Here is a 19,229-nt window from a genome sequence, read left to right on the forward strand (position 1 = left end):
AATTAACGAGTGCAGGAACAGAGAAAACTTTAGACAAAGACTATCAGAAATAGAGTTTGCTTTAAACAACACGTCACATAAAAGTACTGGAACAACAGCAAGCGAGTTACTATTCGGTGTAAGTCAAAGAGGAGTAGTAATCGACTTCTTAAAAGAAGAGTTGGACGAATGGAATCGAGAAAGAAATCTTATTGAAATAAGAAACAATGCAAGCAATAAAATAATAAATAGTCAAAAATACAATGAACAAATTAAAAATAAGGGTAGAATTATTAAAAAATTTAAAAAAGGTGACTACGTTGTTTTGAAAAATTTTGTTAGTGTACCAGGGGCATGCAAGAAAGTATGGGAATATGGGAAGCGGCGAATATGAAGTTATGGATAGAAAGTGAAACGAAAGATTTAGAAGAAGAAAGCGAAACGACAGATTTAGACGATGAAATTGAAAAGCAAGACTTAGAAGATGAAATTGAAAAGCAAGACTTAGACGATGAAATTGAAAAGCAAGACTTAGACGATGAAATTGAAAAGCAAGACTTAGACGATGAAATTGAAAAGCAAGACTTAGACGATGAAATTGAAAAGCAAGACTTAGACGATAAAATTGAAAAACAAGACTTCGAAGATGAAATTGAAAAGCAAGACTTAGACGATGAAATTGAAAAGCAAGACTTAGACGATGAAATTGAAAAGCAAGACTTAGACGATGAAATTGAAAAACAAGACTAAGACGATGATATTGAAAAGAAAGGAAAGGAAGTTGAAATTCAAAACCAAATTAAAGAAAAAGGATACAATGAAACGAGGTCAGAGGTTGAAAATAAAAATAAATATTGCAGAAATGTTGAAAATAACAGGACACAAAAGAATTATCCAAGATACAATTTAAGAAAACGGAAAATTTAAATAGAGATATAATCGAGTCGATTAAATGTCAGGATGGCCGAACTGTAAGATAATTCTATGTTAATATCTTAAACAACAACCAATATTTAAAATTAGATTATAAGATAAACATATAAACAAGAGAGATTAAGTATTTATTGTAAAACTATGTACAGTATATAAAATACTAAATTTATGTATGCGATCTGGCAACGCAGAACGTAAAAATGTGTGGCAATCTTGAAACGCGAATGAGATAAAACACTTTTTCGTCGGAACTGTGCCAAGAGCACACGCATGTGAAGAGCCAGGAAATAAAAATGATTTAAAACAACAAAGAACAACAAATAAACTGTCTAAATTACTATTACAGCTGGATTCTTACTCTTCATTAGGTTGGAACCCGCTCATTGAAAATATGTTCTCTACATATTCGCCGCTGGAGTTAAACCAACATCGGATGCTGCTATCTTCGGATTCTGATACTATAGAGCTCAGCGCGCCTTTTGGGATAGCGCCCTCTTTTATGAGTAGTCTGATACACTCTTCACTGTGCTCTTCATCGCCTCTCTCCATTGGTGCAATTTCTTCTACGCTCTTTGGATGGCCGTCACAGAACAGGCATGCGTCCGTAAGAAAATCATTTACATATTCTCAATTCGACTGCACTATTATTCCATGGAACGACGATCTCAACCTGCCTATAAAAATACGTACGGATACGTTGCGCAAGGTAATTAACAGTACTTATGATCATGCGAGGCCGACATCTAATTTGGATGTTGAGCATTCCTCTTTAACAATATGCGCTGATTGGCAACCAGCTAGGGCTTGCCTGCAGTAAACTCAAATAGCCATCATTCAGGAAATAATGGCCTGAAAATATACTTTCAAAATATATCCGGCATGAGAACTAAAACGCAGTCTGTCTTTATGAATACTTCCAACAGTGACTATGACATTATCATACTGGTTGAGACTTGGCTAAATTCTAACTTTAGTTCGAATGAATTCTTCGATCCTAAATCATTGCAAGTTTTTCGTAAAGATAGAGACTTTCGCAGAATGCAGTGCGAGAGAGGAGGTGGTGTCATCGCGGCTGTTAGCCGTAAATTCTGTTGCACTGTAATTCGACTCCTTAATGATGACTCCCTTCTGGACCAATTGGCGGTGGCGGTGCCTGGCTCATCCGGGAAGATATCGATTGTGGCTTCCTATGTTCCACCTGGCAGTGATTCTGGGCTTTACCAGGCTCACTTAGACAACATCTCTAACATACATGCCAGCTTGGAGGACTCTGATGGCATATGTGTGGCTGGAGACTTCAACCTCAGCTCTGTTTTCTGGACGTGGGACCCACAAGCATCTGCTATGGTGCCCGGAAATGTTCATCACTCACATGAAATAATTGTCATTGATGACTGTTTTAGTATGGGCCTCACCCAAATTAATAATGTTTTCAATGATTTGCATAAGCTGCTTGATTTAATCTTCATTAATTCTATTGTTCACTCTAACGTAACTCTGGCTGAATTTACGATTTCAAATTGTGTTGTACATCACAAACCCTTGTGCTTAAACATCGAATTTTACAGCTTTCTGCCATTCAATGAATCTAATCCTAGATATATATTTGATCCCTCTAGTTTGAGTTCCCTAAGGGATTGCCTGCTATCCTTAAATTGGGGTGCCTTGCTATCGAACCCTTGCATAGAAAGTAATTATAAAACCTTTCTTTCAACGATTAGAAATACTTTTGACAGCATAGTCCGTTCCAAGATACGGGGTTCCTACAGGCTTCCTTGGTATACTAAGGGACTGCAAAAAATCAAAAACCTTAGAAACAAATACTACAAAAAAATTTCTAAAACACAACCCTGCCGATGAAAGATATAGGCAGGACAAACGGGAGATTGAGTTTCTTAATAAATTTCTATATAGCCAATACATTTGTGAAGTTGAGCATAGTTTAAAGGCCAACCCTAAGGCGTTTTGGCGCTTTGTCAACTCAAAAAAATCACATTCGTCTATACCTTCAACAATGTCGTATGGTGATGTTGTTGCTTCCACTGAGGCCGATATCGCAAATTTGTTTGCTGCCTTTTTTTCCTCGAGCATGGAACCTTCCGATGATTGGTATGACCTGGAAACTTTAAATTCAATTGCACAAATTTGCAACATTGGGAGCCTGGACATATCGTATGATGACATTTCTGAAGCAATTAGTTATTTTGATGATTCCCCAAGACTAGACTTTTATGGAATTTCTTCATTCTTCCTTAAGAATTGTATTGCCAGTCTTGAACTACCCCTGCAAATTCTGTTCTCTTCTTCCGTGTCTCAAGGAAGATTCCCAGTTAGATGGAAAATTGCTAGAGTCACTCCGGTCCATAAAGGGGGAAGAAAATTTGAAATTTCTAACTATAGGCCAATTGCTAAGATCAGCAACATAGCTAAATTGTTCGAAAGAATAATTTTCAAAAAATTATCTTTCTTAATGAAGTCTTACATCGAACCTAATCAACATGGCTTCATGCCCGGTCGATCTACGACGACCAACTTGGCTGTCTTTACCAATCACTGTATAAATGCATTAGAGGATCATTTGCAGATGGACACGATTTGCACAGATTTTGCCAAAGCTTTTGACAAGGTTTGTCACTCTGCCCTAAAGGCTAAACTTTCCAAACTTGGCTTTCACTCCTCTTTTCTTAACTGGATAGCATCGTATTTGGATAACCGACGCTATCATGTTGAAGCAGGTGGTGCATTATCCCATCCTTATAAAGCGACATCTGGACTTCCTCAGGGTAGCTCCCTTGGCCCTTTACTTTTCATTATTTTTATAAATGACATTTGTGCCTGTATCCATTTTTCTAGCTTCCTTTTATATGCGGATGACCTAAAGATTTATACGACTACGTAAATGATTCGATATTGCTTCAATCTGACCTAGATAGTATCGGCAGTTGGTGTTCCAAGAATAGTTTGCCTTTAAACCTCAACAAATGCCACATATCGTTATGCGAAACGTTCTGTAACTATTCCATCCACTTATCACATCAATAACTACCCTCTCTCTGTTTTGAATGAAATAGTTGATCTGGGGGTATTATTTGATGACAAATTTCTGTTTAATGAGCACCTGAGTTTTATATTACCAAAGGCTTATGCAATGTTCGGCTTTGTGAAGAGAAACACTTTATTATTCAAAGATCCGTATTCCAGATTGTCTGTATACTCTGCTTTTGTCCGTTCTAGGGTTGAATATGCTTAGTTTGTTTGGAATCCCTCGGGAAGTGTCCAGATCAATAGGATTGAGAGGTTGTAGAAAAAGTTTTTGAAGTTTGCATTGCAATCCTTGCATTTTAATGAACCGGCACCGCCCTATGATAGTCAGTGTTCCCTACTTCACACTTGTTCCTTGAAGGATCGCCGTGCAACTGCTGGCCTTCTCTTTCTGAATTATCTGCTAGTAGGAAATATTGATTGTCCTTGCCTGTTGGGATGCATCAATTTTAATGTTCCTGCCAGGAATCTCCGTACCATGGTTCCATTCCTGGACCGAGCTGTCAGGACTAATTATGCTCGCATTGAGCCACTACTAAGGGCTCTTAGATTATTTAATTCTTTGCCTTCTAGCATTAGATTCAGCTGGGGGGCCAATAAAGATATACTAAGGCAAACCCTTAGGGAATATTGTTTAAGTAATTTTCAATAATAGATTTAAGGTAATCGTATGTAGCCAGATAAGGATTCATCCATTGGCGATAATTAAATAAATAAATAAATGCCAAGTAAGATGTTGTTTGAAATCGAGCAGAAAGGCAAAGTTATTGATGAATTAAGACAAAAGTCAGAAGAATAAGATAATGTTAGTGATGTTAGAGATTTAGACAAAATTAGAAAAGACAGTTCAGAAGCACAAAGAAAATAACAAAAAGACAACGAACAGAGATATAATGAAAAAAGGACAAAGAGATCGGAGTACAAAGTGGGAGACTATATTATGGTAAAAAATTTTGATAGCTCAGTAGGAGATGCAAGAAAGCTAATACCTAAACACAAGGTCCCTTATGTTATAGAAGAAGTTTTGAGGAATGATAGATACGAAAATAAAGTTGTAAACATATCTAAGAATTTGTAAATACAAAACTAATTTATAGAAACTTAGATTATTATAAGCTGAAATTAATTTATAAATTAACACAAGATCAGGGGATCTTAAAATGTCAGTACGCCCGAATTTTAACAGGATTGCTGCTTAGTGTATGTATGTATGTATATGTTATTGTATTCCTTCTAGATAATTCGTGTAAGTTCTAAGAATAAGTTGTTGTTGTTGTACGATGCCGCTCACTGTTCTCTATCTCTCTCATCGCTCTCACACTCTCCCAATGAGTCGGGGGTTGATGCGGATCGTGAGCTGAGAGCGAGAGCAGTTGAACGCTTACCGTGATCCTGAACAGACGAAGTTGTAAAATAAAAGTAAGGACTGGAAGTACATACGAGTATTTGTGTTGGTGTTTAACTTTGGGGGGAATACATTATACCCCTACAGCTCTGAAATAGAACTGGCGGATGTGGGTCAACAAACCTTGCCGAGTGGTCAAATAATCCCTCTGCCAAAGGTCCTGCTCGGAACTCTGGGCAAGGACGCCTCCAAGAAGACAGTGTTGGTATACGGCCATTTAAATGTGCAGCCTGCTCTGAAGGAAAATGGATGGAACGCCAATCCCTTTGAGCTCACAGAGGTAGATGGAAAGTTGTTAGGACGAGGGGCGTGCGATCTCAAGGGACCTGTGCTGTGCTGGATCCATGGTATTGAGGCTTACATAAAGCTTAATATACCGCTGCCACTAAACGTGAAGTTTGATTTTGAAGGGATGGAAGAGAGCGGTAGTGAAGGCCTCGACGACTTCTTAATGTAACGCAAAAACGATTTCCTTGCCGATGATTGATTATGTCTGCATTTCCGACAACTACTGGCTGGGGAAGAAGCGCCCTTGCCTAACATATGGGCTCCGTGGACTGGCATACTTACAAGTGGAGGTTGAATGCTTACTTTTAAATTTTAATTGTTCTCGAATTGGTATTGGTACAGGTTGCACCCGAACTATAGAACGAGCAGGCAATATACGAGAACATTGACTTTCAAGTTTCTGAGTACATGTTAGTTAATCTTATCTTCCTATCGACGCATTAAATATATGAATAGCTGTAATCTCTTTAGGATAGACCTTGGTGTTAACCAGCTGCCGCATAATGACGACAAAACCAGGCTGCTTCAAGCCAGGCGGCGTTATCCTAGCCTGTCCATCCTTGGAATCGAAGGTGCATTTTATGAGCCAGGGGCAAAGACCGTCATTCCGAAGAGAGTGATTGGCAAGTTCTCACTTCGACTTGTGCCCGACCAGGACCCAAAGCACATTGAAGAGTGTGTCAGTAAATACCTTAGTGATAAATGGACAGAGAGAGGTTCGCCTAACAAAATGAAGGTTTGTTTTTGAATTTCTCTTCATTGTACTCTAGATTATAATGATTGTTATTGAAGGTTACTATGCTCTCAGCTCGAAAGCCCTGGACAGAGGACCCAAACCATCCCCATTATGAGGCTGCGAAACGGGCCATAAGGCATGTATTCAATGAAAAACCAGACATGACTCGTGAGGGGGGATCCATGAGTGTAACATTGACCATGCAGGAAGCCACCTAAAAAAATGTCAGACCTGTGCCAGTGGGAGCATGTGACGACGGCGCCCACTCTCAAAATGAAAAAATCGATGTCTACAACTACCTTGAAGGCGTAAGTTAGAATCAAAGCATATCACGATTCAATTCGATAATTTGTATTCTTTTAGACTAAACTGCTTGGCGCTTATCTGCACGTATTGGGAAAATTGTAAGCAAGCAGACAATTTCTATGCCGCCTTAAAACGATGAAACATCACAATGGTGCACTTATTTTATAAACATTGTCTTTAATTACACATTTTCTTGAAAAATGTTCATACAATTCATTTACATTTCAGTGATCCGTAAGGATTTGTGGTACCGAAAATTTCCTAGTAAGTCTGCCAACTGATTTCGACGCACTTTTTTATGCGTTAGTTTGTCGTAAATGATCAAAGCATCCGACATTGACCTTGTTTACAAATTCGCAATATTTGTTAATCAGAAAAGGAGGATTTAGGGCTTATATATTAGGGGTTACGTAATTTATACATGCATTTGTTGAAGGATATATTTGAAAAGTTCAGATGAGTTCAGATAAAAAGTTCGACAGCTCGCAAATAACAGTTGACACTTTCAATCTGTTCGCCAAATAACATAAATTTCCTCTCAAATTGCGAATATTCTCAGAACGAAAGACGTTTATTTTTGTTCTCAGTTTTATCTGTCTTTGCTAAACAGAAAACAGTTTGTTTTGTTTCAAACGTGCACTTATTCTGGCACCCGAATAATAAGTGTTTTTGGTTTTATACCCTTGCAGAGGGTATTATGATTTTAGTCAGAAGTTTTGCTAACCGAAGTGAGCTACCTTTCTTGTTATTTTTATACCCGTTACTCGTAGAGTATATCGTCGGAAAGTATGTAACAGGTAGAAGGAAGACAGTGTTGGTATACGGCCATTTGGATTTGCAGCCTGCTCTGAAGGAAAATGGATGGAACGCCAATCCCTTTGAGCTCACAGAGGTAGATGGAAAGTTGTTAGGACGAGGGGCGTGCGATGTCAAGGGACCTGTGCTGTGCTGAATCCATGCTATTGGGGCTTACATAAAGCTTAATATACCGCTGCCACTAAACGTGAAGTTTGATTTTGAAGGGATGGAAGAGAGCGGTAGTGAAGGCCTCGACGACTTGTTAATGGAACGCAAAAACGATTTCTTTGCCGATGATTGATTATGTATGCATTTCCGACAACTACTGGCTAGGGAAGAAGCGCCCTTGCCTAACATATGGGCTCCGTGGACTGGCATACTTACAAGTGGAGGTGGAATGCTAACTTTTAAAATTTAATTGTTCTCGAATTGGTATTGGTACAGGTTGCACCCGAACTAAAGAACGAGCAGGCAATATACGAGAACATTGACTTTCAAGTTTCTAAGTACATGTTAGTTAATCTTATCTTCCTATCGACGCATTATGAATAGCTGTAATCTCTTTAGGAAAGACCTTGGTGTTGACCAGCTGCCGCATAATGGCGACAAAACCAGGCTGCTTCAAGCCAGGTGGCGTTCTCCCAGTCTGTCTATCCATGGAATCGAAGGTGCATTTTATGAGCCAGGGGCAAAGACCGTCATTCCGAAGAAAGTGATTGGCAAGTTCTCACTTCGACTTGTGCCCGACCAGAACCCAAAGCACATTGAAGACTGTGTTAGTAAATACCTTAGTGATAAATGGACAGAGAGAGGTTCACCTAACAAAATGAAGGTTTGTTTTTGAATTCGTCTTCGTTTTACTCTAGATTATAATGATTGTGATTAAAGGTTAGCATTCTCTCAGCTGGTGCTCTCTCTGTCCAGGACAGAGGAACCAAACCATCCCCATTATGAGGCTGCGAATCGGGCAATAAGGCATGTTTTCAATGTAGAACCAGACATGACTCGTGAGGGGGGATCCATACCAGTAACATTGCAGGAAGCCACCTAAAAAAATGTCAGCCCTGTGCCAGTGGGAGCATGTGGCGACGACGCCCACTCTCAAAATCAAAAAATCGATGTCTACAACTACCTTGAAGGCGTAAGTTAGAATCGAAGGATATCACGAATAAATTCGATAACTTTTATTCTTTTAGACTAAACCGCTTGTGGCTTATCTGCACGTATTGGGAAAAATGTAAACGAGCAGACAAAGTGCACCATTGTGATGTTTCATCGTTTTAAGGCTCTATACCGCCTTAAAACGATGAAACATCACAATGGTGCACTTATTTTTATAAACATTGTCTTTAAATACACATTTTCTTGAAATATGTTCATACAATTCATTTACGTTTCAGTGATCCGTAAGGATTTGTGGTTCCGAAAATTTCCTAGTAAGTCTGCCAACCAATTTCGGCGCACTTTTTTATGCGTTAGTTTGTCGTAAATGATCAAAGCAGCCGACATTGACCTTGTTTACAAATTCGCAATATTTGTTAATCAGAGAAGGAGGATTTAGGGCTTATATATCAGGGGTTACGTAATTTATACATGCATTTGTTGTAGGATATATTTGAAAAGTTCAGAAAGGTTCAGATAAAAAGTTCGACAGCTCGCAAATAACAGTTGACACTTTCAATCTGTTCGACAAATAACATAAATGTCCTGTCAAATTGCGAATATTCTCAGAACGAAAGACGTTTATTTTTGTTCTCAGTTTTATCTGTCTTTGCTAAACAGAAATCAGTTTGTTTTGTTTCAAACGTGCACTTATTCTTGCACCAGAATAATAAGTGTTTTTTGTTTTATACCCTTGCAGAGGGTATAATGATTTTAGTCAGAAGTTTTGCTAACCGAAGTGAGCTACCTTTCTTGTTATTTTTATACCCGTTACTCGTAGAGTATATCGTCGGAAAGTATGTAACAGGTAGAAGGAAGCGTTTCCGAGCTCATAAAGTATGTATATTCTTGATCAGGAACACTAGCTGAGTCGATCTAGTCTATCCCTCTGTTTGTCCGTCCGCATGAACGCTGTGATCTCAGAAACTACAAAGGCTAGACAGTTGGGATTAGGCATGCAGATTCTTCTTTTCTTTGTCTCCCCCCCCTTTCTCAACAATAAATGCAATACCAATTTTAATAATCTAGTTCCGATTATGTTGATGTAAGCTTTAAATTGCTGAAAAACAATAGAAGGGTAGCGGGAGGGGGCTTCTCGCTCTTTGCGTAACCCCTCTCTCCATTTTGACCTGCAGTGCATTAACATAAGCGAATAAGAAAGAGACGAAAGATCATTTATTCAGAGTTGAAAAGTACTTAAAGGCAGTAAAATGACCGGCAAATTTTTCACGTAACAGCGCTGTAAGTGTTTCTGTTTTCCCATTAGTCTACGACTAACTCTCGTGTGGCGAAAGCCGTGTGCCTAATGCAATTTTTTTAGGATCTTTGAAGCGTATTCCAATTTTAAAGCGGTCTTCTTAACATTTTGACTTAGCTTTAATCAGTTTTACATTAAAGAGTTGAGTAACGAATATCTGATAGTCGAGACACTCGACTATAGCGATCTCTCTTGTTATACCCGGTGTACTAGATTCGTCGGAAAGTATGTACCAGGCAGAAGGAAGCGTTTCCGACCCCATAAAGTATATATATTCTTTATCAGGATCACTAGCCGAGTCGATCTAGCCATGTCCGTCTGTCCGTCTGTCCGGATGAACGCTGAGATCTCGGAAACTATATGAGCTAGGCTTTTGAGATTTGGCGTGCACATTCCTGAGCTTCTTACACAGCGCACGTTTGTTTCAGCAGAGTGCCACGCCCACTCTAATGCTCACAAACCGCCCAAGACTGTGGTTCCTACAGTTTTGATGCTAGAATAAAAATTTTAACTGAAATGTATTGCTCTCATCAATACCTTTCGTTTGACCCAAAAAGCTTGCCACGCGCAATTTAACGCCCACAAACCGCCCACAAACTTCAAAAAATCGTATATCTCGGAATCATGGAATCGTGGATATCTCGGAAATTATAAAAGATAGAGTATTGAAATTTCAGATTTAGATTCCGTAGCCTTTTACGCAGCGCAAGTTTGTTACAAGCCTGTGGCGCCCACAATTTTCATGTTAGATACAAAATTTTAACTAAAATGTATTGGCCTCGTCAATACCTATCGATAGATCCAAAAAGTTTCCCACGCCCACTCTAACGCCCATAACGCTTAAATCTGTCTACCGCCGGTAGGTGGCGCATTTTTATCTCGCTTTGCTGCTAGCATATCTCCATTTCCCTTTGGTCCCTTTAGCTGAGTAACGGGTATCTGATAGTCGAGGTACACGACTATAGCGTTCTTTCTTGTTTTCTTTACATTTGTAAGTGTTCCGGCTTTGGTAAAGTCTTTTTTATCGTTCCGCCATCGGAATGTTTAATTTTTATACCCGTTACTCGTAGAGTAAAAGGGTATACTAGATTCGTCGGAAAGTATGTAACAGGCAGAAGGAAGCGTTTTCGACCCCATAAAGTATATATATTCTTGATCAGGATCACTAGCCGAGTCGATCTACCCACGTCCGTCTGTCCGTCTGTCTGTCCGGATGAATGCTGAGATCTCGGAAACTTTGAGAGCTGGGCTAATGAGATTTGGCGTGCAGATTTCAGTAGAGTGCCACGCCCACTCTAACGCCCTCAAACCGCCCAAAACTGTGGCTCCGACAGTTTTGATGGTAGAATAAAAATTTTAACTGAAATGTATTGTTCTCATCAATACCTATCGATTGATAAAAAAAAGAGTTTGTCACGCCCACTTTTACGCCCACAAACCGCCCACAAATTTTAAAAAATCGTAAGTATAAACGTGGATATCTCGGAAACTATCAAGGATAGAGAATTGGGATCTCAGATTTAAATTCCGTAGCCTTGTGCGCAGTTTGCGTAACAAACATGCGTGTTACGCAAATATGCCACGTCCACTCTAACGCTTACAAACCGCCCAAGCCTGTGGCGCCCACAATTTTTATGCTAGATACAAAATTTTAGCTGAACTGTATTGGTCTCGTCAATACCTATCGATTGACCCGAAAAAAAATTTGCCACGCCCACTCTAACGCCCATAACGCTTAAATCTGTCTACCGCCGATAGGTGACGCATTTCAATCTCGCTTTGCTGCTTGCATATCTCCATTTCTCTTTGGTCCCTTTAGCTGAGTAACGGGTATCTGATAGTAGAGGTACTCGACTATAGCGTTCTTCCTTGTTTAACCTCTCTTCCTACTAAGACAGCTGTTTTTGTATGTGACTATACATTTATCGTTCTTTGACAAAACCAAAACTGTTGCTTCGAAAAAATATTTGGTTGAAAAATTTATGGTACGGTCAAAAAATATTTGATTAGAATTAAGTATGCCATTATTTGCTCTTGTGAAGGTGGCAAACTAATGGTAATAAACTAATGACTTATAACTGTGGCTTCTACAGTTTTGATGCTAGAATAAAATTTTTAACTGAAATGTATTGTTCTCATCAATACCTATCGATTGACCCAAAAAAGTTTGCCACGCCCACTATAACGCCCACAAACCGCCCACAAACTTCAAAAAATCGTTAATTTGATTGCGGATTGCCTTTGTTACGCGAATATGCCACGCCCACTCTAACGCCCACAAACCGACCAAACCAGTGGCGCCCACAATTTTCATGCTAGATACAAAATTTTAACTGAACTGTATTGGTCTCGTCAATACCTATCGATTGACCTAAAAAAAATTTGCCACGCCCACTCTAACGCCCATAACGCTTAAATCTGTCTTCCGCCCACATAACCATATATTGAGATCACGGGTAGGTGGCGCATTTCAATCTAGCTTTGCTGCTTGCATATCTCCATTTCCCTTTGGTCCCATTAGCTGAGTAACGGGTATCTGATAGTCGAGGTACTCGACTATAGCGAACGTACGTTCGCGACCCGTGGAAATGCTCATTAAACAAATATTTGGGTTGCTCTTGGCGCATTTTCTTAATATTTGCCGGTTGAATCACCGTACTTAATATTATACATTTTAAATTACCTTCTTAAATGTTTTGACTTTAAGTTTTTGGGATGTATTTTTGACTGTTTTTTGTAATGGCATGTTGGCAATTACTCTTAAAAGCTAGTTTAAAAAAATGTGGTCCTTAATAAAACAATTTTTTTAATATTACTAGTTTGTGGGTTATGTAGTTATAGTCCCATTGACATGAAATTTGTGGGATGTGGCCCCATGCTTTTCCTTATCAATATTTTAAGATTTGCGACTAAAATTTCCTTGGTTTAGTTTATGCCAAACAATCGGCCATTCTAACCACGGCCCCAAACACCATTACCTAACACATGAGCTGAGTCGTAAGTTGTTTTAGTTTAGAACAGATAACATCATTTCTGTCAGCTTAGTACAAGCTTAATAAACCGTGTTCGCTTTTCAGCTTTGTGGGCGGAAAAAGAGGAGATTACATCGACGCCCTTAAAACCGTTGTGGGAATTCAGTCCGTTTCAGCTTGGCCAGAAAAGCGAGGAGAGATTGATCGCATAGTAGAATGGACTGCAGATCGGCTCAGGACCCTGGGCTGTAAAAAAGAACTGGCGGATGTGGGTCAACAAACCTTGCCGAGTTGCCAGATAATCCCTCTGCCAAAGGTCCTGCTCGGAACTCTGGGCAAGGACGCCTCCAAGAAGACAGTGTTGGTATACGGCCATTTGGAGGTGCAGCCTGCTCTGAAGGAAGATGGATGGAACACCATTCCCTTTGAGCTCACAGGGGTACATAGATGGAAAGTTGTTAGGACGCGGGGCGTCCGATGACCAGGGACCTGTGCTGTGCTGGATCCATGCTATTGAGGCTTACATAAAGCTTAATATTCCCCTGCCACTAAACGTGAAGTTTGTTTTTGAAGGGATGGAAGATAGCGGCAAAAACGATTTTCTTGCCGATGTTGATTATGTCTGCATTTCCGTCAACTATTGGCTAGATAAGAAGCGCCCGTGCCTAACATATGGGCTCCGTGGTCTGGCATACTTCCAAGTGGAGGTGGAATGCTCAAACAACTACTGCCTAGATAGGAAGCGCCCTTGCCTAACATATGGGCTCCGTGGACTGGCATACTTCCAAGTGGAGGTGGAATGCTCAAACAACTCCTGGCTAGATAAGAAGCGCCCTTGCCTAACATATGGGCTCCGTGGACTGGCATACTTCCAAGTGGAGGTGGAATGCTCAAACGAAGATTTGCACAGTGGATTTTTTGGGGGAACCGTCCACGAAGCTGTGCCGGATCTATGTCACTTGCTCAGCGTTCTTGTTGACAAGGACACAAAAATCCTGGTCCCTGGAGTGTATCGTGATGTTAGTATTTTGTATAAGTAAACCAAAACCTTACTTTTAAAATTTAATTGTTCTCGAATTGGTATTGGTACAGGTTGCCCCCGAACTTAAGAACGAGCAGGCAATATACGAGAACATTGACTTTCAAGTTTCTGCGTACAAGTTAGTTAATCTTATCTTCCTATCAGCGCATTAAATATATGAATAGCTGTAATCTCTTTAGGAAAGACCTTGGTGTTGACCAGCTGCCGCATAATGGCGACAAAACCAGGCTGCTTCAAGCCAGGTGGCGTTCTCCCAGTCTGTCTATCCATGGAATCGAAGGTGCATTTTATGAGCCAGGGGCAAGGACCGTCATTCCGAAGAAAGTGATTGGCAAGTTCTCACTTCGACTTGTGCCCGACCAGTACCCAAAGCACATTGTAGAGTGTGTCAGTAAATACCTTAGTGATAAATGGACAGAGAGAGGTTCGCCTAACAAAATGAAGGATTGTTTTTGAATTCGTCTTCGTTTTACTCTAGATTATAATGATTGTGATTGAAGGTTACTATGCTCTCAGCTCGAAAGCCCTGGGCAGAGGACCAAAACCATCCCCATTATGAGGCTGCGAAATGGGCCATAAGGCATGTTTTTAATGTAGAACCCGTCATGACTCGTGAGGGGGGATCCATACCAGTAAAATTGACATTGCAGGAAGCCACCTAAAAAAATGTTATCCTTGTGCCATTGGGAGCATGTGAAGACGGCGCCCACTCTCAAAATGAAAAAATCGATGTCTACAACTACCTTGAAGGCGTAAGTTAGAATCGAAGCATATCACAATTCAATTCGATAATTTATATTCTTTTAGACTAAACTGCTTGGCGCTTATCTGCACGTATTGGGAAAACTGTAAACAAGAAGACAATTTCTATACCGCCTTAAAACGATGAAACATCACAATGGTGCACTTATTTTTATAAACATTGTCTTTAAATACACATTTTCTTGAAAAATATTCATATAATTCATCTACATTTCAGTGATCCGTAAGGATTTTTGGTTCCGAAAATTTCCTAGTAAGTCTGCCAACCAATTTTGACGCACTTTTTTATGCGTTAGTTTGTCGTAAATGATCAAAGCATCCGACATTGACCTTGTTTACAAAGTCGCAATATTTGTTAATCAGAGCAGGAGGATTTAGGGCTTATATATTAGGGGTTACGTAATTTATACATGCATTTGTTGTAGGATATATTTGAAAAGTTCAGATAAGTTCAGATGAAAAGTTCGACAGCTCGCAAATAACAGTTGACACTATCTATCTGTTCGACAAATAACATAAATTTCCTATCAAATTGGAAATATTTTCAGAACGAAAGACGTTTAATTTTGTTCTCAGTTTTATCTGTCCTTGCTAAACAGAAATCAGTTTGTTTTGTTTCAAACGTGCACTTATTCGGGTGCCAGAATAATAAGTGTTTTTCGTTTTATACCCTTGCAGAGGGTATAATGATTTTAGTCAGAAGTTTTGCTAACCGAAGTGAGCTACCTTTCTTGTTATTTTTATACTCGTTACTCATAGAGCAAAGGGGTATATCGTCGGAATGTATTTAACAGATAGAAGGAAGCGTTTCCGAGGCCATAAAGTATGTATATTCTTGATCAGGAACACTAGCTGAGTCGATCTAGTCTATCCCTCTGTTTGACCTTCCGTATGAACGCTGAGATCTCGGAAACTACAAAGGCTAGACAGTTGGGATTAGGCATCCAGATTCTTCTTTTCTTTGTCTCCACCCCTTTCTCTCCAATAAATGCAATACCAATTTTAATAATCTAGTTCCGATTATGTTGATGTAAGCTTTAAATTGGTGAAAAACAATGGTAGGGGAGCGGGAGGGGGCTTCTCGCTCTTTGCGTTACCCTCCATTTGACCTGCAGTGAATTCACAAGAGCGAATAAGAAGGAGACGAAAGATAATATATCCAGAGTTGAAAAGTACTAAAAGGCACTAAATGGACCGACAAATTGTGCACGTAACAGCGCTGTAAGTGTTTCTGTTTTCCCATTAGTCTACGACTAACTCTCGTATGGCGAAACTCGTGTGCCTAATGCAATTTTTTGATAATTTTCGAAGCTTATCAAATTTTAAAGCGGTCATCTGTTGCATATCTCTAATGATTCTAACAGCATAGTGGTTGTAGCTTCAAGTGCGGCACGCTCTGGTTCCGGTAAAGGGAGTAGGTTTCCAATTTGATACGCATTGCTATTGCTCGCATATGTATATACAATATTTCTATTTAAATTCGCGTGCGAACTGACTTTGAGGTTAATTGTTGGGCGACAGAACTAAGATAGGGGTAGAGAGGGAGAGAATACCTGAAAAGAAGGGTGCTGCCTAGATGGAATGGCAGCAGCTGATGTGTGTGTCGGTGTCATCAGCGAGGGTGTTATTTGCCGCTGACATTGCCCACCCTACCATTATCACCGAGGCCGCATAACCTGACACAGGTTGGTGATCCCTTAGCAGTTCATGTTTATAATATGTTTTATATGAGAAAACAATAATTAAACAATAATTTAGAATATTAAATTTAATTTTATCACTGAGCAAGTATTTATGTGGGAATTTGTTTTATATCAAGATCATTGGAATATAGGGTATACTCGATTCGTCGGAAAGTATGTAACAGGCAGAAGGAAGCGTTTCCGACCCCATAAGGTATATATATTCTTGATCAGGATCACTAGCCGAGTCGATCTAGCCATGTCCGTCTGTCCGTCTGCCCGGATGAACGCTGAAATCTGTGAGGATGCGTGAAACACACCCTCCACATTTCGCCACTTCTATTCTTTCCGCCACGATGGCATATAATTGGAGATTATGCCACGAAGGCCATTTATTTATAAGTTATAAGCATAAGTTAGCCATAAGTCGTTACGCCACGAAGGCAATTTATTTAAGTTCAAACTAGAAGCTAAGCTTATCAGATTTAAATATCGCGCGCACCAGGGCTGGAAAACCCCCCAGTGTTGGTCTACCGAGGGCTAACAGCTGATAGTGCCGATAGCGATAGGCGGAGGTTCGATAAGAAACTGTGTTGGGAAACGAAGAAACCCGGCAAACCGGGCTAACATGCGGCCGCAAGGGCGGAAGCTCGGTCTCATACCCGAATGGCAGCCAAGGCGATCAGACCAAGGAGCGGACTTCAACCCGGAGTGGTACAGCGGCACGAGCGTCGGCACGCCGGATCCAAGGAGTAAGTGGGACAGACAATAGCGATCAGACTGAGTGCGAGTAGGGGTAGTAGTAGTAGTACTAGCGAATAATAACGACAAGAGAGAATAAGGAAGTATGTGTCCGTGTGAATTTGTGCATTTTTCGGGAACCCACGTGCAGTGATTTGTGCCGGTCGGGAATCATGTTGCGCCGGAGAAGCTTACTCAGTGCAAACGACCACCCGATCGCCCACAAGGAGCATAGGAAAGGATCGCCTCTGGCCACCCTCTCCTGGGGACCCCGCCCCAAATACGGTTTAGGTAGTCGCGAGCCACGTGCAGTGATCTGTGCCGGTCGGGAATCGTGTTGCGCCAGAGAAGCTTACTCAGTGCAAACGACCACTCGATCGGCCACAGGGAGCACAGGGAAGGGTCGCCTCCGGCCATCCTCCCCTCGGATCCCTACCCCCTACCCCAGTAGCCTGTGAGTCGCACATCCAGGGGGAACGGCCACGCCGTCCAGTTTTGTTGGTATTTTCTCAGGGATCGGCTACGCCGCTCGTTTTCGTTAGTATTTTCGCCGGGAGCAGCCCCGCCCTCCACTATACCTTTCGGGTGCCGTGTTGCGCTAGAGCTGCTTACTCGGTGCAACGCGGATACTCTGGCCTCTTTTCCCCACAAATCCCCGCGGCAACTCCCCGTCCAGTTTCGTCCCAATACTTTTCTACAAATTTAACTGTAGAGGACCCTGGCCGGACTGAGTTTTATCCCAGCCTATGAAAAAGGTCCTTACAGTTTGGCGCCCGAACAGGGACGAATAAGGACGACTAGATATCCTTCAGGAGAGTTGGGTTTTTACCACCAACCGCATGGCCTAAAGACCCATGTCCAGTAGATGAGATTTAGGGAAAGATAGGAGACCGCAGGAATAGTTAGAGTAGGGGATCCCGTAACGCTGCGCCCGCCAACGCTAACCCACTCCCGGAGCGCCACATAGCCACGTGGCCTCCTACGAAGCCGTCAAGCGCATATCACGCCCCGAGCAGCGCCCAGTCGCGCCCACAGCAGCGCCAACCGCACCGGACACGTGGTCACCAGCCACACAACGAGCGTCACCAGGAGCGCGCAACGAGCGGCCCCGCGCCCTCAGCAGCGTTCAGCGCCCATCGGGCGGCGTCAGTGCACCACCAGCGGCACCCACCCACGTGCCCACCAGGAGCACGCACAGCGCGGCCACCGCGCCCTCAGCAGCGTCACCCGCGTTATCAGCAGCGCAGACCCAGCAGCGTCCCGCGCCGTGCAGTGCCACCCACGTGGCCATCAGGTGCCCACAGAGCGGCCACCTCGCCCTCCACAGCGTCCACCGCGCCTCGCGCCCAACGAACGCCTACCATTGGCGTCAGCGCCCCATCGGCCGCGCTATCAGCAGCGCCCCCCACGCGATCCACAGGAGCGTCCACTGCGTCTTCACTAGCGCCTGCCGACAGCACCCACCGCGCCACCAGCAGCGCCCTACGAGCGGCTACCACCGAGCGCCATCAAGCAGGGCAATAGCAGTGCCAACCGAGCGGCTTCCGCGCCCTCAGCAGCGTTCAGCGCCCATCAGCAGCGCCCATCGATCGGCGTTAGTGCCCAACAGGCGCCCTCAGCAGCGCCAACCGAGCGCCAATCACCGAGCGCCATCAGGAGCGCCAATCAGCCGCGCCCTCAGCAGCGCCAACCGCGCCGGATACGTGGTCACTAGCCACGCTACGAGCGCCACCAGGAGCGCGCAACGAGCGGCCACCGCGCCCTCAGCAACGTCCATCGCGCCGCCAGCAGCGCCGTCCACGGGGCAACGGGAGCGCCAGCCGCAACCACATCGGTCAGCCACTGCCGCACGTCAGCAGCACCTGCCGTGCGCCCGCCGCATCACGCCCCTGGTAGCGCCCAGCGCCCAGACACGCCAATAGGAGCGCTCACCGAGTGATCCCCAGCAGAGCCATCGGCAGCGCTACCGCGCGTATGCCCAGTGACTCGGGAAAGAAAACGTCAGAGGACGCAGAATCAAAGCCAGATCCGGCAGCTGCAGAACTGGAAGAGGACAGGTTTTTCACCGCATCCGGGGGTGATTCCACGACCGCAAACATGGGGGTCAGGTGGATCGCCTACCGC

The 19,229-nt window shown here is 42.5% G+C and overlaps 1 protein-coding gene and 3 pseudogenes across 1 annotated transcript; all 4 read left to right on the forward strand.

Moving 5' to 3' along the window:
* Positions 1–939: 939 nt before the first annotated feature.
* LOC119559162 lies at positions 940–6,791 on the forward strand (annotated as a pseudogene).
* A 33-nt stretch (positions 6,792–6,824) lies between these two features.
* Positions 6,825–8,728, forward strand: LOC119559163 (annotated as a pseudogene).
* Positions 8,729–9,685: 957 nt separating this feature from the next.
* Positions 9,686–14,772, forward strand: LOC119559164 (annotated as a pseudogene).
* A 3,187-nt stretch (positions 14,773–17,959) lies between these two features.
* On the forward strand, positions 17,960–19,027 carry LOC119559166 (protein transport protein SEC31-like). The gene is made up of 2 exons (XM_037872228.1): positions 17,960–17,966; positions 18,063–19,027. The coding sequence occupies exons 1-2, from the start codon at positions 17,960–17,962 to the stop codon at positions 19,025–19,027; spliced, it is 972 nt and encodes a 323-aa protein (XP_037728156.1).
* The last annotated feature ends 202 nt before the right edge of the window (positions 19,028–19,229 follow it).

This window comes from Drosophila subpulchrella, unplaced genomic scaffold (assembly GCF_014743375.2).
Source record: "Drosophila subpulchrella strain 33 F10 #4 breed RU33 unplaced genomic scaffold, RU_Dsub_v1.1 Primary Assembly Seq18, whole genome shotgun sequence".
Taxonomy (NCBI): Eukaryota; Metazoa; Arthropoda; class Insecta; order Diptera; family Drosophilidae; genus Drosophila; species Drosophila subpulchrella.